Consider the following 25347-nt stretch of genomic DNA (forward strand, 5'->3'; position numbering starts at 1 on the left):
ATCTACAACAGTGAGCTTTGCTTGCATTCCTGCTGCTCTGCAAACCTGCATGTCCTGAACAGCGCTGCTCAAGGCATTAGCAAACAGCACTGGGTGAATGCACTTGTCCTAATCTTGATTTGCAATGCAATGAGTACAAATCTGTGCTGTCACTAGCAGTGTTGCTGAAGCCTGCTCATCAGCGGCTGTTCTTCTTTTGAGACTTCAGCTGTGTCTGTGCTTCGGTCACCATAGGAACTGCAATGCCAGCATACTGAAGCCAGCCCGGAACAGCTCAGTGCAGGCTGCCTTGTGCATCTCCATGAGGGCTGCCTTGGGCAGTTTGGTGCAGGCTGGTAGCCCTTGCAGGTCCTACTGCCCCTCTGCTGCTTGGAAACAGCCCCAGTCTGCTGCTGCTCATGCAGGCTTGGTGCGTGGTGTTCAGGTGTGGAAGTTATTCTCTCACTGGGCAGTCTCTTCTGCATGCATGTGCAAACTTGTAGGGGTGACAGCATCCTGGGCAGCACCACTCTTAACTTACCCCTCTGGAGCTGCTTACTGTGCCAGCCCAGATGTGCAGAAGCAATGCAGTAACGTGGTGCTCCTCATCCTTTCTGCGTGCTCACGCTTGGGCTGCCGGGTGCCTCTGGGAAGCATGCAGCATAGCTGAGTGCTGGCAGCTGCACAGAAGCCCTTTTGCCCTTCCCTTGTCAGGGCTGGATCAGCTGGAACACCGCTCTCATTGGAACATGACACATGAAACATTCACAGCCCTGTAAGGCCGCCAGCAGTTCTTTGCATCAACAGCGCGCCGGCAGCTTCTGCCCTGGGTTGGGAGCATGTAGGGATGTCGAGGTGTCACCCAGTGCCACACAGTGCCATTTCCTGCTTCAAGCCTGTTCTTCAGCAGCTGCTTTTGGCTGTACATCTGATCTTTTTTACCTCCAGTGAAATTTCCTGGTGTACTTGTCCCCAAACACAGCCCATTACCAACAACAACATGCTCTCTTCCCTGACAGTCTCCAAGCAAAATGTCTGGGAAAGCAGCAGGATGTCTCCTAGCCCTGCTGTGCTCTGCAGTTCCTGTACTCCTCCTATGGGCCCCCCCACAGGTCCATCCCTGCTGGCAGCAGACACTGGGTTCAGTTTTATTTTTCTTGGAAAGGATTATGGATTTCAAGGTACATCTACATGCTGACAGCACTGTGTGGGATCCGCTTACGGACACATAACGCTTCATTTTCTCTCAAACTACTTTTGTAGAGACCGCTTCCCTTCTTTGCCAGCTTTGAACTGCCTCTGTCAGGTAAAAATCAGCCCTACTTTGTAGCAATGTGCACAGTGTCCTATAAGTCTCAACTCCATACAGCCTGTGAAGGTAACAGGAGGAAAAGAACCGAAGGGTTCTGTTTGCCTGGACCTGCAGAGGGGGCATCCCTTTGCCCGCTTTTTAATACAGGGCATGGGCCTGGAGGTGTGCTCAGTGCAAAAGACTCAGCTGCTGTGAAGCAACACGGGGCTGAGGGCAGGAGGAATGGAGTGCTGCTGTGGTCCTGGCCCCTGTGCCTTGCTGGGTGCTGCACAACATCGCTCCATTCTGCAGAATCTCTACTTCCCTTAAGCATCAGTGAGAACACAAATCCGATCTTGAAGCAGTGCCGTGCTGTCAGCCTGCTTTGAGTGCTGCCGACGGATGGCAGCCGTGTTCGTTGCAATCCTATGCCCCCCCCGATGGAAATGTAAATGTCAGTGGCTTTTCCAAAGCACTTGGCGCTGAGCAGCTCTGATGCCTTCCTCAGCTCATGACAAGCAGTGTGGCAAGGACACCCACCTGGCACTGAGCCGGAGCCAAGTGCATGCACCAAGCCAAGGAGCAGCCGCATGCATTTGGAGAGCACTGCTCTGTGGGGCTGCAGCTCAGCTCTGGGAAGCTGAGTGGGCAGCAGTGGGACTCTCACTGCCGTGCCCCTGTGCCATGCCAGGACCCACAGCACATCCCATTCCTTGCGGTAAATAAATCCACAAATAGGTGAAAGCAGTGTAAAATGTGAGTTTGAACAGATCCTTGGCTGGGCAGTGGGCCGGCTCACAGGGAGGTTCTGAGCACTGTGCAGGGTGTGTGCGAGGCAGGAGAAGCTCACTGGGTTTGGATGCCATTGGCTTACAATAACTCCTTCTGCTGCACATTTTTACCATTCCGTGATCTGATGGGCTCTGTGCTCATGCTCTGGGTGCATTCTGCTGGCACTTAGGGTGCTTTCCCCACCTGTGGGTGCCAATCCTCATGTGGGGGGCTCAGGGGATTCACCCCAGATCTGGGCAGTGAGCACGTCAGTGTGTTATTTGTTAGGGTTAAGACTGCTGGATGAAGCTTTCCTAGTGCTTTTGGAAGTACTACTGAGATCTGTCTGCATTCTTTGGCACCTCAGTCTCTTTTCATGATTGAGACAGGAGCTGTACAATGACAACCAGGCTGTGGGTTTCTGACTGCTGGCAGTGGCAAGCTGGGAATTAGACAGGTACACACTTACCTCCATCTGCTGTCATCTGCCCCACTCAGGTGATGCTGGCTGAGAGGAAGGGCACGGATGAACTCTACGCCGTGAAGATCCTGAAGAAGGATGTGGTCATCCAGGACGACGACGTGGAGTGCACCATGGTTGAGAAGCGTGTGCTGGCACTCTCTGGAAAGCCCCCATTCCTGACCCAGCTCCACTCCTGCTTCCAGACCATGGTGAGTGCTGAAATGTCCTGCATTGTGCTGTGCACGCTGGAGTCCCTTGGCATCACCCTTGCTGGGGGCAGAAACCCCTTTTGGGGACCCAGTATCACCAGGTAGCAGCACTGATGCCTTCCAGGTAACCAGTGCAGCCTGTTGGAGTGGTGACGGTACTGTTGACGAGGATTACATTTAATGTTATCTCAGAAATTTCATTTACCAAACACATTCAGTGTTCTTAAAGGGTGCAGGCTGGCTTTGAAGCAGTCATGGAAATATGGCAAGGAGGGGAAAGCTATTTCACACAGCATCTCTGTGGCACCTGAACTGAAGTCAGTGCCGGATTGCTCCTGGCAGACCCATAGAAACTTTGTGGTAATTATGTTTGTAATGTAACCAAAATGTACAGTGGGGTGTATTACCAAATGCTGCACAGAGCACTTGGGTTTCTGGGACCGCTGCCCAGAGCATCCCTCCCAGCCTGGGCTGCGCAGTTAAGAGCAGGACAGGGGGATTAAATGAAGGATTAATTAGAGGAAGGGCTAATTAGAGGAAGGAAGACATTGGAAGGAGCCCCAGGAAGGGACGTGTGCCAGCTCCCCACAGGTCTTGGGGTGTTCTATGCTGCTGCTAGGTGATGCTCCAGTCCCACAGAGCCATCCTCCTCCCACAGCCACAGCCAGCACCAGTCCGCATGTCCCTGTCCCAGCCGTGGGCTGGCCACCATCTGCCTGCTCGGTTCAGGGTGTTTTTTTCCTGAAGCAGCAGCATTCCCTTCACCGCCCAAATGAGGAAAGCTCTAATTCTGCTTTTAGAGCTCAGCTGGCTGTTTCAAGAGACCATCCTTTTAATATCCTCCCTTCTTGAAGCTGACGATATGTTTAGGAAGCAGCTGCAGACATCACAGCCCGCTCTGCCTTGCCCTGGGGGTCACCATGTGGCAGTGTGGCTGCTCCCACCCTCAGCCCCAGGTGCTGCTGTGTTAGGACTTTTGGGGTTGGCATATAGAGAGTGCAATGTGCAGAAATCCCCCATCATCTGACAAAGCTGAATTTCTTTTCTATCCCATCAGTGCCACATGTTGTACACAGCCCCTTCAGTGCTGTACGGAAGTGTCACTGCTGCCCTGCATGTGGCCAAAGCAGTGGGCAATTGAGGGAGTTACTGTACAGCAGTTGTTCTGATAATGGTCAGGTTTGCATATCTTCTCACTCCGTGCCCTCAGTGTCCTAAATGCAGGGCAAGGGTTGTTTAGGAAGGAAATGAAGTGAAAAATGGGAATTATTATGTATTATGGTGTGATACTGCAAATGTGAAGCTGTGCCTTTGCCCAAAGCTGTGGCTTTTCCCTCCACTCCAAAACATTCTGAGCCCATCAGGGAAAGCTGCCATGTTCAGGCCGGTCCTTTGGGCAATCTTGTCATCTTCTTCATGGCCATTCCCATTTAACTGTGAAAGATCCGAGGGAAGTGGCATCCCGATGTGACCACCACAGCTCCTGAGCTCCGCACTTTCTGTGAGATGCTGTGAGATGGGATGCAGCCGCTCTCAGTTTTTTAATCTGTACTTCGGAGCTTTGTGGAAATACTCAGGTCTTGTTTCTTACTGGGCTGCTCTCTTTGGGGCTTTGCTTATGGCCCACACTTGTCAGATTTCTTGCAGTGTTGAAGGACTGGCTTCCATCCAGCAGGAGTGCTGTTAGCAGGGAGCACAGGAGCCATGCAGCTGCTTGGAGCTGTGCCTTGCACTGGGACAGCAGGTTGCAGGGAATGGCACTTTAATGAAAAAATGGGAATCTCTCAGTCCTGTACCTACGTGGCTGCTGCTGTATCTGCCTGCAAAGAAGTGTGACGATGGAGTCTGGAGCATCAGACAGGAATGGCTGCAGCTCTGTGTGCACACGAGTTCCACCTGCACTCCATGGGGAGGGCAGCCAGGATAATTGTATTGCTGTGAAAAATTGGAGCTGTCATTTGCTTCGGCCAATGTATGTGACCTCTGCAGGTTCCCTACTCTAATAGTTCTGCTGCTAATTGTTTGCTTTTTCCTCTAGGATCGCTTGTACTTTGTGATGGAATATGTGAATGGCGGGGACCTGATGTACCAGATCCAACAGGTTGGGAGGTTTAAGGAGCCACACGCTGTGTAAGTTCAGTGCCCAAGTGTGGTGCCTTCAGGGTGGGTATTTCTTTGCTTGTGTCATATCCCTGTAGCATAGTCCAAGGCTTCTGTGGTGCACATCCTAAGCACAACAGGAGGAGAAATAAAGGGCGGCAGGAGTGGAAGAGGTGAGGTGATTCCTTTTCTGGTGCTGAGGGTGCTATGCCTGCAGCTCTTCTGTAGGACATGTGGCACCTGTAAGTGCCTGAGGCAGTGAGCAAAGCCCAGGTGGGTTTAAGCAGTGCAGTCCTCAGGGCACCCTGCAGCTCCAATACAGCAGCCTTTAGGTAATCTCTAAAGGAAGCAGTGGCTCCTGTTATCTCCTATGATGACCAATAACTTTTCAAGCTTCATTGCCAGCACTCAGTAACAAACAGCTATATATCCCTCTATAGCTATAGATAAGCTCTCTCTAATGAGAATCTGTGTAATGAGGAATGACAGCCCCCTGCCAGCCCCCAGCGACCTGACTGCATCCCGGCCCGACGTGGTTATGCTGTGTCCCCCCGTGTGATGCCTGCCTGGTATCTTACTGTAGTGGCTGTCGTTATCCTTTGGCCATGCATGTCCTGTGTGTTTTTTGTGGTGCAATTGGATGTGAAAGGTTTTCTTTTTGATTCATCTCCTTTAATTATCAGTCTTCCTCCTAAATCTTTCACTGCAGATTCTACGCAGCAGAAATAGCCATTGGCCTCTTCTTCCTGCAAAGCAAAGGCATAATTTACCGGTAGGTGAGCAAGTCTTGGGGACACTATGGGCTGCGAGAGCAGGGCTGGCCCCAGGTGTGCCCTGCTCTGTGCTGGGGGGGCTGCAGCCCTGCTCCGAGTGTGTGCCCCAAAGGAACCACACTGTGCCGCTGGGATCCGACAGGTGCTCAGCTTTGTTCCAGCTTTATAGGACAGAGAGCTCAGCAGAATGGTTCTGATGCTTCTCTCACCTCTGTCTCATGCATTTATCCCCATACAAAACCAATGCTGCTGGCAGCAGCAGGGACTGATTCTGAGCTATGTGCTTTGCTGCAGGGCACTGGTTTCTTCTTATTAACATTAAAGTAAGTGCTTATGAATGGCTTGTTCTGAGACTTGCAGTGCAAGTCTGTCACTTCCAACTCAGACTCTGAACCTTCTCTTCTGTTCACAATACGATGTGCAGTCCCCAGGGACTGTGAGTGGCTGTTGAGTGGGGGCCATGTCCTGGGGCTGGGTTAAGTGCTGGCACTCAATGCCACTGTGCACCCCTGCCCAGAGCATCCGCAGCGCAGGGCAGAGCATCCTAATGAGTGTTGGTGTCAAGCAGCACCGCCTGCTCTGCTCTGCAGGAAGAGAACAGCTGTGCTGCTGGGTTGTGCTGCTGAGAGTGCTCTGAAGATGAAAGAAGTGGAGCAAAGCTGACACAAGGGATGGTTTTTGCCATCAGCTGTTGCAGAGATTCTGGGTCTGCCGGTCCCCAGTGCCCATCTCCTCCTCCGACCCCAAATGCCAATGCATGTGCAGCTGGCTTTGGCCCATCGAGCACTGTCTAGAAAAAAAGTTCTCTTAAAAATCAGCAAGAAGTTGTAAATTAGGCTGTTCCTTTTATGGCTGTTCCTACTATCATGCTCTTACTTAACCAAACCAAGCTGAAGTGTGTCAGCGCTGGTGCTGCCCTTGTGGCCTTAATACAGCCCTCAGGCAGGGTGCATCCTGCAGGCACCTGGAGCCCTCTGAGTAGTGCCTCCATGCACAGAACCAACATGGTACAGAGCACCTGACTGCGTGGTGATGTATGCCTGGTAATGTGCAGATGGTGCCACATGGCTGCTGCAGAACTGCCCTTCAGCCTATCCTGGGCAGTGCTGGGAGTTGAATCACGGATCTCCATAGCTGGAGCAGCCTCAGCTGTGCTGAGCTCTGACAGGGGCAGTAGAGCTAACACAAACAGTCTGTGGATGGGGATCAGAAGCAGCTGATTTGTATTTTCATGGGGGAGAAAGAACAGGTGATGCGGGGAGTTTTGCTGAGTAGGTGCCTGCTTTGTTGCTGCTGAGCCTTAAGCAGACTTCGATTTTTCATAGGTGCAGCAAAAGCTCTGTGAAGTCTGTCTTGCTGCCATGTGAGAGCACTTTCTGTCATACACTTAAAAGTGATTTGCCCAGCATGGTGTTCCCATGGGTTAAAAGTAAAATGAAAAGGTAAAATAAGCACTTAGTGCTGCCAGCTCTGGCTTGTCTACGCTCTGCTCCCAAACGTGATCCTAGGCACATGGCCACAGGATCGGAGCCGTTGCTGTGCTGCACAGCTACATGTGGGGCTGTGCATATCACTGCTTTGCTCTGATTGCAGAGACCTGAAGCTGGACAACGTGATGCTGGACAGTGAGGGGCACATCAAGATCGCAGACTTTGGCATGTGCAAGGAGAACATTTGGGATGGGGTGACCACCAAGACCTTCTGTGGCACCCCTGACTACATCGCGCCCGAGGTGGGGACAGAACGCAGGGGATGGGGAGCGGGTGGTCCCTGGGACGTGGCAGAGTTGGGGTGTGTGGTGAGGATAATCTCCTTATCCACAGCTCAGAAGTGCCTAGAAATGATTGAGTGTTAGGTTATTGGGTTACTGCTCATGGGTTGCTGCTCATGGGAATTTAGTGCAGCACCAAGTGGGTGCAGGGTACTGTTGGATCTGTGACATTCAGGCAGGCAATCATTCCCAGATGCCTTAAACTAAAAGCATCCCTCTGAAATCCTCTCATTCTGCAGAATTTTCAGTAACGAGATTAGTATTTATTCATTTAAATAATTGAGAGAAGAGATTCTCCTTGCTAGGACAGCGAGGTGCACCTGTGTGCCACACCACCCTGCATTCTGCTGCAGCCAGAGAGGCTTTTAATTACCAACTCCCACCAAGATTAATATTGGTGTCCTATCGCCTCTGTTGCTCGCTGTGATTAATATTCTTATAAAACAGGACCAGTTCTCTCAGTATTTGGCTGGGCATTATCACTTACACTCTTATTTTCTTCTACTTGCTCTAATTATTTTTTTCCCCAAAAAAGAAAAACAGAATGAGAAATTGGGATGCGAATCACTACAGTACGCGGGGATCACACTGGAGGCTGCTGTCAGTGGAAGGGAACTTTAAGGGTCTGTAATGGCTCTCCTTTCAGGACAGCTGGAGCGCAACACAGAGGAGCTTGGAAAGCTCTCAGTGGGGATATCTCTGAGGCCTGACCTCAGCAGGGCACAGGCCAGGCTGAGTGAATATTGGTTTTTTTCCTAATATTTAGTGCACAGCTGAGGACTGATAATTATTTTTTCTAATGCTCACACTCTTTGCCTATCGAATGCTCTGTTTATAATTGCAGTTTCTCACCATTTTGGAGTCTCGGTAAATAACTTGTCCTTTTGACCTGGCCTACAGTGTGAAATCAGTTTGCATTGTGCCAATGGGTTAAAATTGGAAGTGTAATCCCATGTTTGTGTTGTTTTCAGATAATTGCTTATCAGCCCTATGGAAAGTCGGTGGACTGGTGGGCATTTGGAGTCCTGCTCTATGAAATGTTGGCTGGCCAGGTAATTGAATTGTAATTGATTCCTATGGGAAGGTGCTAAATTCCATCATGAGAATATGCCGATATGTAATTTGTTTTGTCGCTGGGAACAGCGGGGCTCTGCTCTGTGTGGGAGATGGAGCTGTGGTTTGTAGGATGGGAGGTGGAGGACAGGTGACAGGGGGACGTGGGCTGCATTCCTGGCTGTACATTGCAGAAGCAGTGTGACCTCCAATACATGGATGTGGGCTCCCCAGAGGAGTGTGTGTGTCCCATCCCTGGAGGTGTATGAGGCCATGGATGGGCCCTGGGCAGCCTGAGCTGGGGGGGACAGCCAGCCCATGGCAGAGGTGGGGCTGGGAGATCCCTTCCAACCCAGCCATTCTGTGATATTATGAATGGCACTGAGCCTCTGCTTGCTTTGCCCCAGGCTCCCTTTGAGGGAGAAGATGAAGACGAGCTCTTCCAGTCCATCATGGAGCACAACGTGGCCTACCCCAAGTCCATGTCCAAGGAGGCGGTGGCAATCTGCAAAGGGGTAAGGGCTGGGTGCTGCGTCTGCAAGGAGCAAACTGCTCTGCCTGGCATTGCCAGGCTCAATATTAGGAACAAATATTTTCTGAAAGAGTGGTCAGCACTGACACACGCTGCCTAGAGGGGTGGTGGAGTCACCATCCCTGGAAATGCTCAGGAACTGTGGAGATGTGACTCTGAGGGATGTGGTCAGTGGGCATGGTGGAGTGGGCTGGGGTGGGGCTTGAGGATCCCAGAGGTTTTTTACAACCTTGGTGATTCTATGATTCTGCAATGTGAGGGCTTGCCTCTTCTTGCTGGGATGAAGGTGAGGAGGGAGCTGTAATTTCTGGATGGCACTTGGAACGTGAGGGCATCTTTCACAGGGCCTGCTGGCTGGCAGCAGGCAGGGCTGTGCAGCTTTGCACTGATCAAAAATGACATGAATGTGGTCTATAGTTTTCCCAAGTTCAGACACAAAGCCTTCATCCTGCAGACACTGACTTTAGGTATGACAGGTCTCTCGCTTGGAGCTGAAGTTTGGCATTGGTGGGCATCTCCCTTACATGAGGGCTGCTGTGTTCTCCTGACCTGCAGTGCCCTGAGCTCTCCATGCCCCAGGTGTGAGCAGGACGTGCCCTGAGTTCCCTTTACATGAGATGGAGAGCCCCGGTCTTGGTGCTGTGTGCGTGGTTGGTGCTTGGCACTGAGCCTCATCTCAGCCAGCCAGTGTCAAGCAGGGCTATAAATATGTTTGTGTAGGAATTTAAAAAATGTTAGCTTTTAATAGTTAATACTTAAAAATCTGAGTCTTCTATATCTCAAAATAGTGTTTCTATCTACAAACATCACATCTTGTTTTCAGTGCTGCCATGGCATTTCAAAGTCCCTCTCTGGTTTTGCTGGAGTTCAGAGCTGTGCCACAAACAGGACATCACTTCTCCATGGGGAGGTGCTGCTGGAGGTGTTCTGAGTCCCAGAGAATAAACAGCACTGTGCAATCACCTCCAGCAGAACGCAGTAAAACCCACACTTGAATTTAGGGACCGCAGCAGTGACCAAAGAGTTACCCCAAACTTCCTCACTCTCTCTCATTCCTCCTGGAGTTGGGGTTGGGGCACGAGGGAACAGCCTGTGGCTCTGTGGCTGTGCAGGGTGGGAGGATGCTGTGTGATGCTGAGATCATCCTGCAGCGCCTGAGGGAGCGAGCGGGGCTGCAGTGGGGACAGATCGAGCTGTCTGCTTTGCTTTGCGTGGCACCAGTCACAATCTGAATGCTGGAAGGAGACAAGGAGGAACTGTGACTGGAACGTCTGCTGGGTGTAGCTGCAAAGGCTTTTCTCACTTTACATGTAAATGTGAATCTGCATGGGAAGAAGTTCGGCCATGCACAGAAAGCTTGGTGCTTTGTAATCCTCGGGTTTGGGTCATGCAGTGGTTCCCTGTGCACTACTGCTGTGGGGAACTGTGCAAATCTTGTGATGTTTTTTGCCAACACCAAAGTATTCATGAACCATTATTGAGCTGGAAACAAAGTATTTGCATTTTCCCCTCAAACACAGCAAAATGCACCTGAGTTCACCACCCTGAAGTGGTGTTGCATGTGTTGGTACCTGGTGGGTCTTTTGGAGGGGCAGAACCAGCCTTGTTTCAGCCCAGAGACAAAGCAGCCCTAGGAGCCTCTCTGTGCAGATATGAAGGGTCCAGTGTTCCCCTGCCATGCTTTCCCATTGCAGAGGAATATTGCTGCTCCTGCAGTTCAGTACTGTGCAGGTGCTGGTCACCACTCGCTGTCAGTTCAGGTGTGGTGTTGTACAGCTCTGAGATGAAGTGTCTGATGCTGAGAACTGTGTGTCAGTGTGAACCAAGAAGCAAGTGCTTGTCTCCCCGGCAAGCAGAATGTGGAGCTAACAGGACACAGCTCCCTAGCTGCAGGCAGCACCAATTAGGAGATCAAATGGAGCATTTTCCTTCTCAGCTGTCAGCTCAGGTTTGGTCTGAGGACTGATGCAGGAGCTGCTGTCCCAGTGGTTCAGGCACTTGGCCTTGCACCGACCCCTGCATGGTAACAGCAGCCAGCCCCCATCACACCCTCTCCCCTTGCAGCTCGCAGAGCAGCGTGTCTGTGTGCACATAGCCTTGGCATAGATAGCAGCCCTTCTCCTTCCCATATGGAGGGTTTCACTGTGTCTGAGCAAAGCAGCCCTTTCCAGGTGCACAGATTGCTGCAAGCACATGCTCCCTCTGACTGTCGGGAGCAGAGGCGTAGCATGGCATGTTTTGCTGCCTGAGGTGTGTAGGGAGGTGTATTCTGAGCGGCATTCCCACTGCTGGCGCTGCCTGAGCAAAGCACTCAGTGCCTGCAGAGCCACCCGGGTGTCACAGTGTCCCTGTGAGCTGTGGCGTGCTGTGGGGGAGTGGAAGGCTGAGCCATGGCGCTCAGCACCTGCTGCCTTCAGGAGTTGAAAATCACAGCTGCAGCTGAGCAAAGCCCTTGGGTCCCGGGTCCCTTCCCGTACCTCAGCCACAAACACCATCACAGGTGTCCGTCAGCCTCCTTCCTCACCTGCAGGGCCTCAGAAAGTCTCAGGGATGGGGATTAAATCAACTTGTTCCTGTTTATTACAAACAAAGCTCAATGATTACCTCACGTAAGCCTGGAGAATCAGTCTGCATGTTTATGGGTCCTATATATCAATAACAGATGGTGCCTTCGTGCTCACATGCGTAAAAGCACAATAGGAAAACAAGGAAATGTAATTTCTGGATGCGTGTATTGAAAATATTGGATTTGTGTGCTACAGTACAGCTCTGCTCAGCTTCACAGCAGGTATATGAAGTAGAAAATCCCGTGTGGTTCATTAATCAGGCTGAGCTGCTCTGCTTGCGGTGTGCATTGGTGGTGCAAGGAGGAAACTGTGGGTTTAACACCGACACTTCCTCTGAAGCAGGCAGTGTGTGTACGAAATCACTTCCAGCCCAGAGCAGCAGATAGGAAATGGAGTTCTGGCTGGGAGCAACCAGTTGGTACCTGAGCATTTGTTGTGCATAGAGCAACTGCAAAGCAGAACAGTGCTGGGTGCAGCCCCACTGCCCCACAGAGCTGCTCCCCGTGCTGCTTCAGGACAAGCATGCAACACCAAAGACTGGAGGACAGGCTTCTTTCCATTTTGGCTGAATGCAAACTAAGCCATTTGCAGCGACAGCCAAATCGCTCCATCAGTTTATTAGCACATTCCAGGCTCTCGCACTGTTGTCAGAGCTTTGCTTTAGGAAAACCTTACTGAATCACAGGCGGCTTTTTATGTTCCTGCTCCAGCACAGTGAGGTGGGATCAGATTGAACTGTCAGGATGCTGTCCAGAGCCTGTTGGGGGGAGAATGAGTTCCTTGTGTTTCACAGAGCTGAAATCAGTGGGTCAGCCATGGACTGAGCCTCATTTTCCAGCAGGGTGGCTGTCAGCTCCACTCCTCCTTCCCATTTGTTAGGCGTGCTCTGTGCCTTCAGTGCTTTATAAATCTCTGGACTCTCCTTGTGCCTCCTGACACAGCTCCAAAAATGCCCCAGGACATGAATGTTCGCACAGCCGCCCTTGGTTCCCGCAGCCCCTGCCACTTCTCTTACTGAATAATGTGTGTGCCTTTTTCTCCACGTTGACTCTTTCATTAACAGCGTGTCCCCACCTGTGCAGCCCTGGGTCTGGAGAAGAGGGATCCCCTGGGGCTGATGGAAGCTTTGGAGGGCAGATTGTTCTCCTGAAATGGGTGGTGGCCTTAAACATGAATCGTGCTGCAAAATTGAGTGCTTGACACCCAGGCAGCCCTGTTGGAGTGGTGCTGGCAGGGGGTGGCAGCACCGCTGTGCAGGCTCCCAGCACAGGGTTACCCATGCCCGCATCCCGGGCACTGCAGTATTGTTGGGATGTCACCTCCCGCTGCCAGCCCTGGAGACACTTCATGGCACTCCATATGTGACAGCTGCTGCTTTTTCTCCCCACAGCTCATGACCAAGCACCCTGCCAAGCGGCTGGGCTGCGGCCCGGAGGGGGAGCGCGACATCAAGGAGCACGCCTTCTTCCGCTACATCGACTGGGACAAGCTGGAGCGCAAGGAGATCCAGCCGCCCTTCAAGCCAAAGGCTGTAAGTGCTGCGCTCTGCGCTCCCCCTCCCTCCCACTGCACAGTCCCCACATGCACTCGTGTGGGTGCTGCCCGTGCCCCCACTGTGTGCAGGAACCCCCTGTGCATCTGTTTGGGTCACTCCGAGGTTTGGCACCGCTGTGGTGAGAGCAGCACTCTGCTGCCACTGGGCACTCAGTCTTGCTCTTACAGGGCTAGCAGCACCACGTGCATCACTCTTGGATGTAATTGCATCACAGCGTGCCTCACTGTGCTGTCTCAGGGCTCAGCCTTCCTGTTTTCTCTCTCTAGCTGCACAGATCTCTCTCGTTTTTCCTCTGCCTAAACTTAACCATCCAGTTCTGCAGCGCCGTCTGCCCCCGGTGGCACCGCAGCTGTGTTCCCTCTGCAGCTTTTCTCCCAGGTGAACTCTGGAAGGCCGCAGCTGGTGTGGGTGTGAACAGGGATCGGAGCTGCAGTTCTGCACCATGCTGCTGTGTTGGGTGCGCTCAGCAGTGGGGCTGTATGTGCAGTGAGTGTGCTTCTGTAGGGCAGGGGCTGCCAGCAGGGTCAGCGAAGTGGGAGCATGATTTGTACAGAGCTCAGGATGGGTGAGGCCATCAGTGCTGCAAGGGACAGGCAGGAGGTGCAGAGCCCCTGTGAGCCCATTGGCTCTGTGCCCTTGCTGGGAACTGAAGCTTTACAGAAAAGAGCAAATCCAGAGTTAACTCTGATTGGCAAGGCTGAGTCTGACAGGTATCCCCGGCAATGGAGGTTGGGGCATTGCTGGTTCTCTTAATCCACCATCTTAGACCGCATCTCAGTGTCTAGAGGTGGTTCCTGTGTTTGACTGAGCAGAGTCAGGGCACTCTGCACATTTTAATGTCACAGATGTGTTTGCAAACTCAGCCCCTGAGTAGTGTTGCCTTTGCACAGAGCTGAGGTACTGCTGACCTCAAAGCCTTCTGCTGCAGTGCCCACAATGTGTGCAGCCTCTCTGCTCCCATCAGGAGAACATGGGGAGGCACTGACTGCTACCGAAGTACATCAGTGCAGAAGGTGTTGGGCTGTGTGCATACATCATGATGTTCTGGCTCACACTGGGACCTCGCCTTTGTGCAAACGGTCCAGAGCTGAGGGCAGAGTGAGGCTGAGCTGCCACCTCGGGATGCAGGGTGCTGGGCATTCCCTGCTCTGCAGAAGCTGCTCCTGAGGTCAGCAGCTGCTGTTGGCTCTCAGCTCTGTGCTCCCTCCCTGCCGCCTGCCCCTTCCCCACAGTGCTGTTCTCTGCGTGCTGTGACACAGTGTTACTGCTTGTTTGTCTTGTCGCAGCTGAAAACAATTTAATTCTGCCTAAAGTGCTTTCTCACTGTCTTTATGTTTTAAAATATGCAGATTTTGTCCTGTTTTAAATGTCTTATTTCTTTAAAAATCCTTTTGATCACGGCCTGCAGAACGGGGCCCGTAAGCTGCCGCCTGTCATTGCACACGTACCGGCTGCCGGCAGGGGAAATGCAGTGCTGGGTAGCAGGGAGATTAATGGGAAGGTAGCACAGCTGGTTCAGGATTTAGGTAGGATTAAGCCGAGCCAGGTACTGCTGATAGCTGATATTTCAGAGCAATGCATCTGTGCTGCAAAGCGCTGCTCCTTCCGTGCCATCTGTGAGCACAATCAGAGCAGCACAGAAGAGGAAATGGGGGTTTGGGTGATGTTGGAATGCGTTTGGGTGGGAAAGGCGCTGCTCAGGGACCTCAGGCTGCTTGTGCAGCACTGAGCACACCCTGCAGTGGGCTCCTCTCCCCCCTCAGAGCTGCAGCACCGTAACCCACAGCAGGACAGCACGCAGCCTGTGCCCTGAGCTGGAAATCAATCCCCAGGAGCTCACGCGCTGCTTCGTGCTTTGTGCTTGATTAACCTTTATCACAGAGACGGTAACGAGACAGATCAGGGCCTGAGCTGTCTGTGGTGTGCAGAACGCGGCGGTTCTGACATGGGGCTGTGCTTGGCTGCTCCTGTGCTGGGCTTGTGCATAACAATTCCATCCCCAGATCCGCAGTTGCCCTGGGAAGTGTGCTTCCACTCGCCTGCTCTCCCCATCTCTCGTTGAGATAATTATTGTTTTTGGAACCTAATTACTCCTTTACTTTTCATAACGCCTGGTGATTTGAGAAGTCTTCTCATGCTGAAAGCACTGAAATCCCATGGCAGAGCACAGCATTGCTCACAACAGGACAGTGGTTCTAAAAAATGGCTTTTAATCTAATAATTTTAATAGCATAAATTACTATTCCTCTAATTACTTTGAATTAATTGATAGTGAGCTGCCATTTACAGTCCTGAATTTGTAAAAGCTTGGGTTCTGAGGGCTCTCTGAGATTCCCCCATCACTCAGCAGTATCCTCAGTGCATTGGGAAGAGTCTTCTTGCCGTTAATGGGGGAGGATGGAGCAAGCCCTACAGCAGCAAACTGCCTCAGCCGTTGCTCCACGCCCTTGCTTAAAACACGCTGAACTGGGATCATTAACCAATCTCATGCTCCCTCAAATTGCTCCCAGCCTGCATGGGCACAGTCCTGTCCTGTTTCCTCCCAACACTACTGAATAGGACCCCAAAATGAGAACATCCATAGAGTGGCTGTGATGTGGCAACAGCCCACTCAGCCTTCTTGACTACATCTCGGGGATCAATGGAGAATATTTTATGGTCCCTTTTGTCTCTATTTGAAATCAAGTTGAAGCTGATAAAATAAAAAGGCTATCTTTGAAACTGACAGGTTTATTTCTGCAGCCAGAAAAAAAAGTCATTTGGTGCTAGCTATAAATATTAGGCAGGACATGTTGGGGATTTATGTAAGATAAATTCCCACCCTCCCCCTTTCTCCATTCAGGGTGGAGTGATGCCTGTACATTAATATAGTACTAACGGCGGTTTTTCATGACGTGGTGTTGGATAAACGTAAAGATTGACACTGCATGTCTCTGTCTTTAAAGAGGAACTTAATTTTAAGAGCTGTGGAAGGGTAGATAATAACAAGACAAGGGAAAATGGTTTTAAGTTGAAGGAAGGAAGATTTAGGTTGGATGTCAGGCAAATACTTTGCTATGAGAGTAGCGATGTGCTGGAACAAGCTGTCCAGAGAGTTTGTGGATGCCCCATCCCTGGAAGTGTCCATGACCCGGTTGGATGGGGCCCTGGGCAGCCTGGGCTGGTATGAAATGTGGGGGTTGGTGGCCCTGCATGCAGTGGGGGGTTGGAGCTTGAAGATCCTTAAGGTGCCATCCAGCTCAAGTCATTCTATGATTCTATGATATGATTTCTGTGGGGCTGGCGGATGTTGTGTGATCAGAGTTACGGGGCTGCTGCCCCCTGTATCCATGGAACGGGTAGATGCGAATTCGACAGTTTCCCATCCGCGTATTCTTCCCTCATTGCACTGTGGTGGGAATCACCATTTGTCAACATGTGTATTAAAAGTATATTGGTGCCCTCCATCCCGAAACTGGCAGCGCTGCCCAAGGATGCGTTTTTGAGTCATCCCAATGGGGTTTGATGGTGTGAAGACGTGCGTTGACTTGCAGCACGGGGGCTGCCCCACGTCTCCCTCACGTTTCGTGGAGCTCTGTCTTTTCTGCGTTGTCAAAGTGCTGCACAGCCTTCAGAGTGCATTGGCAGCTGATAAGAACTGCAGGTGAGCTGCTTATTAGCAGGTGAACCCCGTGCTGCCGCGTGTTCCCGCGCTGATAACCTCCAGCACTGCAGACTCCGTGCTAATCTCACTCGCACTGTGCTTTATCACAGAGCTGAAGGCTGCTGACAGCATGGCCTAGAAAAGCCCCTGTCGCTTTGTTTCCCGATGTTAGCTCCCAGGCTTTGTGCTGCCGGCAACTTCAATTTGAGGAATTTATTTTCTATTTTGATGTTAAGACGATGGCTTTCAGGAAGGCATTGGGCTGATGCTGACTTGTCAGACACCCAAAGCTTTGCAGGGATCCTGCACTGTGCTGGGCTGTGTGTCCTGGAGTGCAGACAGGAGCTGTGCTCGAGGCCAGAGCTGCACAGGAGTGCACTGGGGACTTGGGCGTGTGAGGGGGGAGTGCGGTGCAGTGCAGTGCAGGGGAGTGGCTGTAGCTGGGGTTAAATGGACTGTTGTCACCTGTTGGACCTTTTCCAGAGAGCTGGGAATAAGGAGTGTCTCACTGTAGGAATGTGGCGAGGGCTGCCCAGAGAGCACAGCAGCGGAAGCTGCAGGATGCTGCTGCTGCGTGCCCTGAAGCCTCCTCTCTGGCAGAGCCAGGCACTGGGGGATGTTGAAGTTTACGTGTATTTGCTTTAATATTTCATTACGTTTAGTCTGATGTTTATTAAAAATGTAAATCTGTTTCCTCAGCAAATGTAAGTTAAATACCAGGAGAAACATCCCAGCACTTGGAACGTGCGTTCTCCATAGGGAGATGGAGGGGAGGAGAGGTGTGAGGGCTGGGAGGTGCCATTCCTGCAGCTCTCCTGGGGAGCAGGGCCAGGGCAGCGCTGTGTGTGAGGGAGTTCGGCAGCCAGAAAGCAAAGTCATCAGCTGCAGCTCATTGGGATGTGACACGCGTGTGCTGGGTGGCAATTTGTAGCTGCTGCAGGAACCCGGCCTCCACCTGTTTATAGCTATCGCTATTATTAATACATTAAATAATTGTAGCACGGGAAATTACAGGACCCTTGTTGTGATTGCTAAGGAAATTAAATAAAGTCTCTGGCATGTCGCCTGCTCCCAACCTCTCTGATTGCTGCAGGTGGAGATGCACTGATGGTCTTTTGCTTCTGCTATGCAATGGCCCTGGGGCAGCTTAGAGTAGTGCTGGCTGCAGGGGCTTCACTTTGCCGTGCCGGCAGCACCGTGCCAGGCTGGGCATGGACAGAGATGGGGTAGGAGTTGGCAGCTCCAGCAGCACAGCCTGCAGGCAGCAGTGCCATAGCAGGGGGGCTCTGCAGGCGATGGAAGCCTCCTCCTCAAACAGGAGCAGGAAGAAGCATCTCGGCAGCACAGGGTGAGAGCTGCCTATGCCAGGTGCAGGAGGAGGGCCTGAGCATGGATGTGTGCATGGTTAGACCTGGAACCATCACGGTCTTTAGCAGAGAAACTGCCTGTGTGTGGCACAGTGCGAGGTGGTGCAGGGCTGCGTGCAGGCAAGGGAAAGCAGCAAGTAATTGCACTCCCATCTCATTGCTCCCTGCAATTCCTTGCCATGGTGCAGCCAGCAGTCCCTGCCTGTCTCCAGCTATCTCATGCAGTAACATCACCTGATGACTAACAATGCTCATACATGTTTTGCACCTTTTCTTTTCTGCCATTGCCGCATTGAAATAACCCGCTCTGCGAGGTGTGCTGGGAGGGGTTGCTGCACACACCGCATCCCGTTTGCTTTGTTTCTCCACCCACCATACGTTCTTTTTTTCCCCTCTCATAGTGTGGACGCAATGCTGAAAACTTCGACCGGTTTTTCACTCGCCATCCACCCGTGTTAACACCTCCTGACCAGGAAGTCATCAGGAACATTGACCAGTCAGAATTCGAAGGATTTTCCTTTTTTAACTCTGAGTTTTTTAAACCTGAAGCCAAGAGCTAAGTAGCTGTGTAGATCTCATCTTCATCATCCAGTCCCAACTGCTGCTGTGGTGACATTGCATTCATGGTTTTTCTTTAGTAATACTACTAGAGTGACCATATTTCAAAGCCAGAAGTGTCTTCACATAATTTCGGGCATGCCTGAAGTGTAAGTGATGTGCAGTAAGTAAAACAATGTTTTTATCGATTTTTATTTGTAGAAAATGGAAATGGTTTATTGGCTACCAGGTAAAACGGACAGGTGTGGGCCACGACAACTGGGAGAAATCTCTTCAACACGTGCTTTGATTCCTGCTCTTCCCCTTCCAAGTCCTTTAATACGATGGTGAACGTTCCATCTGCAGCCTCCTGATCTTAGTGTGAGGAATTGTTCCCTACCGGACCTCACCCAGCGCGGGATCTCCCCATAGAGCCGGGGGCTGCGGGGCAGCTGGGGGCTATGGGGCAGCTGGGGGCAGAGCTGGCTCTCCCTGCTGGGTCTTCGGTAGCAGTGGTCAATTGCTGGGGAAGCAGCTCTGCTGTCAGCACAGATTTCTCCTGATTGTGCAGTTTCCAAGTAGCAATTTTTTAATCGAACGAAACGTATCTGGTTATAAGCAGGAAATTTTTAAAGAGCTGCTGTAGATGCTTTCAAATCCATGGTCACCCTAGTAAATAGCACACAATGTTGGTTCTCATAGCAAAACTTTTTTTTTTTTTCAAATGCCAAAGCAATTGATGGAGTTTGTTACTTGTGCTTTAAATGTGTCAAAAACAGTATTAACACGAATGAGATGCTATTTAACATTGAACAGTATTGTGAATTCTGCTGTGAAGCTTGTAAAGAGATGTTTCCACTAATATCCCTGTTTTAAAAAGAAATGTCACTGGATATTTAAATCGCCTCCGTTTTGTTTCTGGCATCAAAGACAAAGTTTCAGGATGGATGAATTTCTCTTGAAACAATAACAGCCTCACTGCTTCTTTTTTTTACCGTTCTGCAGATGTTGGTGGGCTGTCACTTTGTATCGATTTGCTTTAAGTTGTAATGTGCCAATTTATTATTATTATTTTTTTTTCCAATACCGGTGATAATAATAATAATAATAAAAAAGAAAGTAAGAAATACCATAAAAGAAACCTGCATTTGTCTGGAAGCAGTGCACCTGTGCAGCCCTGGCCTTTGGGTGGAAGCACCCAGCACCTGCCCATTGCTTTCAGCATCCGCCCCAGCGCAGAGCCGTGCAGGATGGATGCGCCGGGACTGCGCCGCGTCACCCTGCGGCTGAGCCTGCTGGGATCTCGCCTTCCTCCCTTGAGCACAGGGAGAGGAGCTTCTCCTGGCAGCCCTGCAGGAGGGGAGGCGGATGGCAGAGGGGGCTGCTGCTCGGTGGCTCTTTGAACGCCTCAAACGGAGACAATCGCGGAAAGCACTGAGGATTTCTGGAAGCTGTGGCCGCGGCTATCTCAGTGCGGCAGCGTGCGCTGTGCCGGTGACTCATCGCCCTGCCTGCTCGCTCTCAAAGGAGCAGTTGTTAAAAGCAATTGGCAGTTTCAGCTAAAGAGGGATTACGGGGCTCCTGCTATCCTCCCTCCTGAATGCGTGCAGAATTTCCTTTCTGTCTTTGGAAACCCACTTCTGCTCAATTGCTGCAGTTGGGATCACTGCAGGATCTTTCCAAACAGCACTGGACGGCAGCAGCAGGAGCCGGTTCCAGTGGGAGCGTAGGGACAGGGACTGTCCTGCTGCCCCCTGCCCTGCTCTGCCTCTCCGTACCTCCTGGAGTCCTGGAGCATTTCCAGCCGTGAACTTTCCCTTTCTCCTCGTCCCTGTTTGCCAGCTCTGTGTGGCCAGTCTCCACCCGCTCACGGGCTGTTCATCATCTTTGGCAGAAGCCAACTTGCCAGCAATTTTGGATGAAGCTCAAGGTAAGAAGTCAGCAGAAGTTGCTTTGCTGTGCCTGCAGCTGGGCACCGCTGGCTGTGCCAAAGCCCTAGGGCAGGGCGAGGAGGAGGCAGGGCAGGGGCAGCCCCAGACCTGACCTGGCACTGCACAGCCATTTCTGCAGCCACTCATCCTAAGGACTCCTGGGTTGGGTACCCAATGCAGTCATGCAGCCCTGGCACCATCGGCGCTGCTCTGGAAGGCCAAGGGCTGCAGTGCACAGGAGCCAGATGTGCACTTTGGATTCCCCTTTGCAACTCTCCTGCCTGGGTAGGACAGAATCATCCCAGTGCTTGTTGGCTCAGTAGCCACTTGACAGTTCTACAGCCTATTTACCAATGGGCAGAGCCCTCTGCCCATTGCTGGTCCCACACTGACCCCTCCAGGAGCTGTCTTTTATCCAGGTCTGTCTAACACCTGTGTTTCTGCTGCCTTCCTCTTTATCTGCATCTGAAGTCTTCCCCTCCCCACTTCTGCACTATGCCCTCGATTCAGCTCTGCTTCTTCTGTGTTGTTGGGAGGGGAGCATAGGGCTGCAGCACCTCCCAGTTGCCTCTTATCCAAAGGGAAGCATCCAGCCAGGACTGTGACAGCAGGACTCGGGGCTAACGAGATGTCATGTGCTCATCCTGGCTTTTCTTCAGCTTCGTCTTTGCTCCTTGAGCTCCATCTCTGTGTTTCTTCCTACCTTGTCTCTTCTTGGACATCCTTGGCACTCTTTACCCTCTGATCTGGAAGTGTCCCCACGTGATTCTCCCATTCTCCCCTTGCAGAGCACCGTCCCCACAAGGAGATTGTGGTCCTGGGCCACCTCTCAAGGTTGGATTCCTCTCCAGAGAATCTCCAGCTGTGGTTGCAGAGGAGCTGGGCAATATGATTTGCCATGTTTTGGCTGTGGTAGCTGGACCAGGAGCTGTGCTGAAGGCACAGCTCATTGCCCATGTATTCCATCAGTGACAAAAGCTGGTGAATGGCTATGATGGGGGGCAGGAAGCAGTTCTTGTGGTGATGTGACAGTGCAAGTACAACGGTGCTGCCTCTCCAGAGCCTTTGGCAAGAGCTTGCACCACGAACAGAGCTGGCACCCTGGTGCTCAAAGGCAGAGAGGCTAAATAAAAGCATTTGACATGTTCCTACATGGCACCAAGTGTAGCACCTGCAGAGCCCCTGGTTCAGCCCAGTGAGTGCTGGCTGCGAAGTATCTCAGTGCAGTCCTGCCGATGGGACTACAGTTCTTATAGCAGGTTATCAGTGTTAATTAAGACAATAACTTTTGGATGGTTTTGAGTTTTGTTTGTTTGCTTGCTTGCTTGCTTGCTTGCCTAAGATGTAGCTGCAAAGTTGTTCTTTTTGTGACATTAAAATGATAAAAGTTTGCATACGTGGAATTTATGTTCTTTGAGGTTTTTATATATTTCTTATATACAGCCCTGCAGCAAATGACATCCTCAAATTAAATCAGTAAAACACTGTGTTGATCAATACCATGTCGTAGAGGAACCTAAATAATAGCGATAATAGTGAGAAATAAAACTCCAAGCACGAGGACCCCTCGCAGCTGCTGGTTTGGTGCCAGCTCGGCGCGGCGCTGTCCATGGTGCTGATCCTTCCCGCAGCGCCCGCGGCCCCGCTCCCTTTGCCGAAGGCCGCACGAAGCACGGCCCGCGCTGCCCTCTTTAACTCTGTGCTTTCCGTTTGACAGAAGGACAAACGCGACACTTCCAACTTCGACAAAGAGTTCACCCGGCAGCCTGTGGAGCTCACGCCCACCGACAAACTTTTCATCATGAACTTGGACCAGAACGAGTTCGCTGGCTTCTCGTACACCAACCCGGAATTTGTCATTAACGTGTAGGCAACGGCACGGACGCCGCCTCCCTGCTCCCGCAGCCCCAAACTCCAGCTCGCCCTGTAAATATCACACCAGTCTTCCGGGATCAGCAGTGCGTACATCCACACCCCGGCACGCAACGAGCGCTTGTTGTAGGAGGCCTCTGTGTGTGTGTGTCACCCGCTAGCTTGGTTGCCCTTGCTGGAAGCGCGCGGGGTTTTGAGTCAACAAGCAGTAATATTCCTAGGAACTGTAGTTGGTGGTGACTAATAGAGTTTTTAAACAGAAATATACCAAATTGCTACAGTCTTTGTAATTTTCGAAATCAGATGCTGAAATTCCTGTGAACTTAGGTATTCACAAATTGTTGCCATTGAATGCTAAGCATGGTTGATATTTTAAACCATTGTGCTGAAGCTTGCAATGACTGTGAACGTGTCTTAGAAGAGCCTTTTGTTTGAGACATGGATACATTTGATCAGTGTGGAAACCTCTGCTTGTAGACATCTCTCAATGCCTTGTACATGCGGTCACACCGGCTCACCAAGGCTGTCTTCCTCCCCAGCCTGCTGTAAGCGTGCGTTCCATCACATCCCTCCTCTTACTCAGGCATTAAGACTACAAAATGAATTCCATTCATGTTCTTGTAAATCAGAGCAAATCTTTTTGTAAGTGAAAGGTAGGATTTTTTTTTTTCTTAACATCTGGAACAGTTTGCAGTTTTGATATACTCTGTCAGCACTCCCATAAATCTTTCTCCTGTTTTTTTTCACAGACACTGTCAAAAATTAACAGCTCTGTAAAGGATATTAATATTCTACCAAAACAAAACACATTTATATTCTCCGTTTACCAACTGAAAACACGCCCACTTCAAAGGGGCTGTACTGAGGGCTATTTATAAAGGTAACTTTTATACTTTATACCCTCTGCTACTATCTTAAAGGCTCAAAATCATGAACTTTGCAGGCATCTCGGCTTACCAGATTTCAGGCAAAATTCCTGGGGATTTTGTTCAGTAACCCAGGGCCTTCCGTATCGTTTCAAAAATCCCAGCCCAGAGGATACTGCTGTGCTGCAGACACATCTCCTGTGGTGCTGCCTCGTTCCCCTTCTGGTGCACGCGAGTTTGGTTGGTTTGCAAACCAAGCATGTATATTCTTTCAAACCTCGACCAATTCTAATGTAAATACACATTGCTTCATGAATACAGGGGAAAAGCGGGGGTGGAATTTTATGAATCATAAGGAATCCTATCGAGGAGATTCTGGTTTGTAGATCTTTTGTAGACATCCAACTCTACCATTTGCAATTATTTCTTTCTTCCAATGATTCCTGAAATGAAAAGGCTGCTGGAAGCTGGAGCTGTGCGTGGCCGAGCCCGGCCCTGCTGCACGCTTTGGGATGTGTGAGCTCTGTCTGGAGTTCAGGTGCTGACCTGTGCTCAAGAAAACCAAACAAAACACAGCAAAACTGCAAATTGTGCCAGATGTGCAAGGGAGCTTATGGGCAACCTTGCATCATGCTATGACCAGGGCGGTGAGAGGTAGCTTCTGATGGGAGTGCTCATAACTCCAGCACACGTCTCAGAAGACATCTCACCATCTTCTGCAGACCACAGTTGATGTTCAGAGCATGTACGTTACTGTAACTTTCAAGTCTGTTCCTGCAGAATTAGTATTCCTTCAATGGTGAATGTTTCCAATTTCTATACCTTCAGCTCTGAGGATGCTCCCATGGTGCAGTCGCTCAAGGGATGCTGTGGTGCTGCGGGCCTGACCCCATGAGAGCTGCTGCAGAGGGAGGGATCCCACAACTTGGGGCTGTGTGCCTGCTGCAGCCACACTTCTGTACGAAGCAGCTTTTCTTCAGCACTATGTCCAGGGTAGGGTGCAGGGTGTGAGCATTGCTGACACTGTTCACTCTGTTATGTGCAAAGCTCTTAACTTAAAGTTTATTTCCAGATAATCTGATTCTTCTGTGCAATCTACCCTGCACAGATGCTGGGATCTGTGTGAACTCCTCCGAGGAAGGGTAGAGTGGCAGTGGCTGAGTCACCTCTTGCCATAATTTGATGATTTAATCTTTAGTGCTGGATGGAGAAAGCAGTACTCCAGGAAGAGATTCATATTCAAGAGCCTTCAGGAGATGCTGAAAGGCACCGGGTGCTCTGCCACTGACACTGAGTGGGGTGTGGGTTGCCTGGGGGGACTCACTGTGGGGCAGGGACAAAACCATCTCCAGTGGCTGCTCTTCCCCACTACTGCTACAGAATAGGAAAGGGTTGCATGGGGCCAGGGTGTGAGGGCTGTGAATTATATCTGGTGTGCCATGTTCTTAAGGTGGTGTCAGAGTGGCGAGGTTCTGGCACTGCTGCCCAGAGAGCTGTGGGTGCCCTGAGCACCTGAGCAGCCTGAGCTGGCGGGGGGCAACCAGCCCACAGCAGGGGCTGTGAAGTCCCTTCTAACCCAACGGTGCTGTAGTAGTATGGTTCTATCACCTGGAAATTTCACCTAAGGCAAGGCAAAGGGCTGTAGCTGCTTGTCCTGCACTGCTGCATCCGGCAGGCCATCCCAAAGCACAGCTGCAGATGGAACAGGGGTCTGCGGGCTCATAGAGACAAGGGAGCACAAGGGAAGGGGGAAGTGACATGGAGCAGGGCAGCAGGGACTGCCCGCAGGCAGAGGCAGCAGAGAAGCTGTGTTGGGTCCCAGTCTGGTCCCAGGAACAAATGAAGAGCCATGATATCTAGCACACAGTGCCAGGCTGCAGGGTCGTATCTGGAGTGTGGAGCTGACCCATACGAACCCAACGTGCTGCAGCTCCTCTGCTTTTGCTGTCTGTGGAACTTGTATCAGCAAAAGCAGCAAGAAGCGTCTTGCTCCATGCAGGGAAGTGTCATCCAAGCTGTTTATTTCTGATCACGTTCAAACTGGCAATTAAAACAAGGAGGGAAAAA

General features: G+C 51.1%; 1 protein-coding gene across 1 annotated transcript in view; it reads left to right on the forward strand.

Annotated features, from left to right (window-relative positions):
• PRKCB (protein kinase C beta) overlaps window positions 1-25347 on the forward strand; it is a 77732-nt gene extending 52385 nt beyond the window's left edge. Inside the window, exons 10-17 of the mRNA XM_031555781.1 lie at window positions 2540-2713; window positions 4752-4843; window positions 5523-5585; window positions 7180-7318; window positions 8329-8409; window positions 8818-8925; window positions 12900-13040; window positions 22260-25347. Coding sequence (XP_031411641.1) covers window positions 2540-2713; window positions 4752-4843; window positions 5523-5585; window positions 7180-7318; window positions 8329-8409; window positions 8818-8925; window positions 12900-13040; window positions 22260-22412 — 951 coding nt within the window. The 3' untranslated portion in view covers window positions 22413-25347. The remainder of the gene's footprint in view (window positions 1-2539; window positions 2714-4751; window positions 4844-5522; window positions 5586-7179; window positions 7319-8328; window positions 8410-8817; window positions 8926-12899; window positions 13041-22259) is intronic.

The sequence above is a fragment of the Meleagris gallopavo genome, chromosome 16 (assembly GCF_000146605.3).
Source record: "Meleagris gallopavo isolate NT-WF06-2002-E0010 breed Aviagen turkey brand Nicholas breeding stock chromosome 16, Turkey_5.1, whole genome shotgun sequence".
Lineage (NCBI taxonomy): Eukaryota > Metazoa > Chordata > Aves > Galliformes > Phasianidae > Meleagris > Meleagris gallopavo.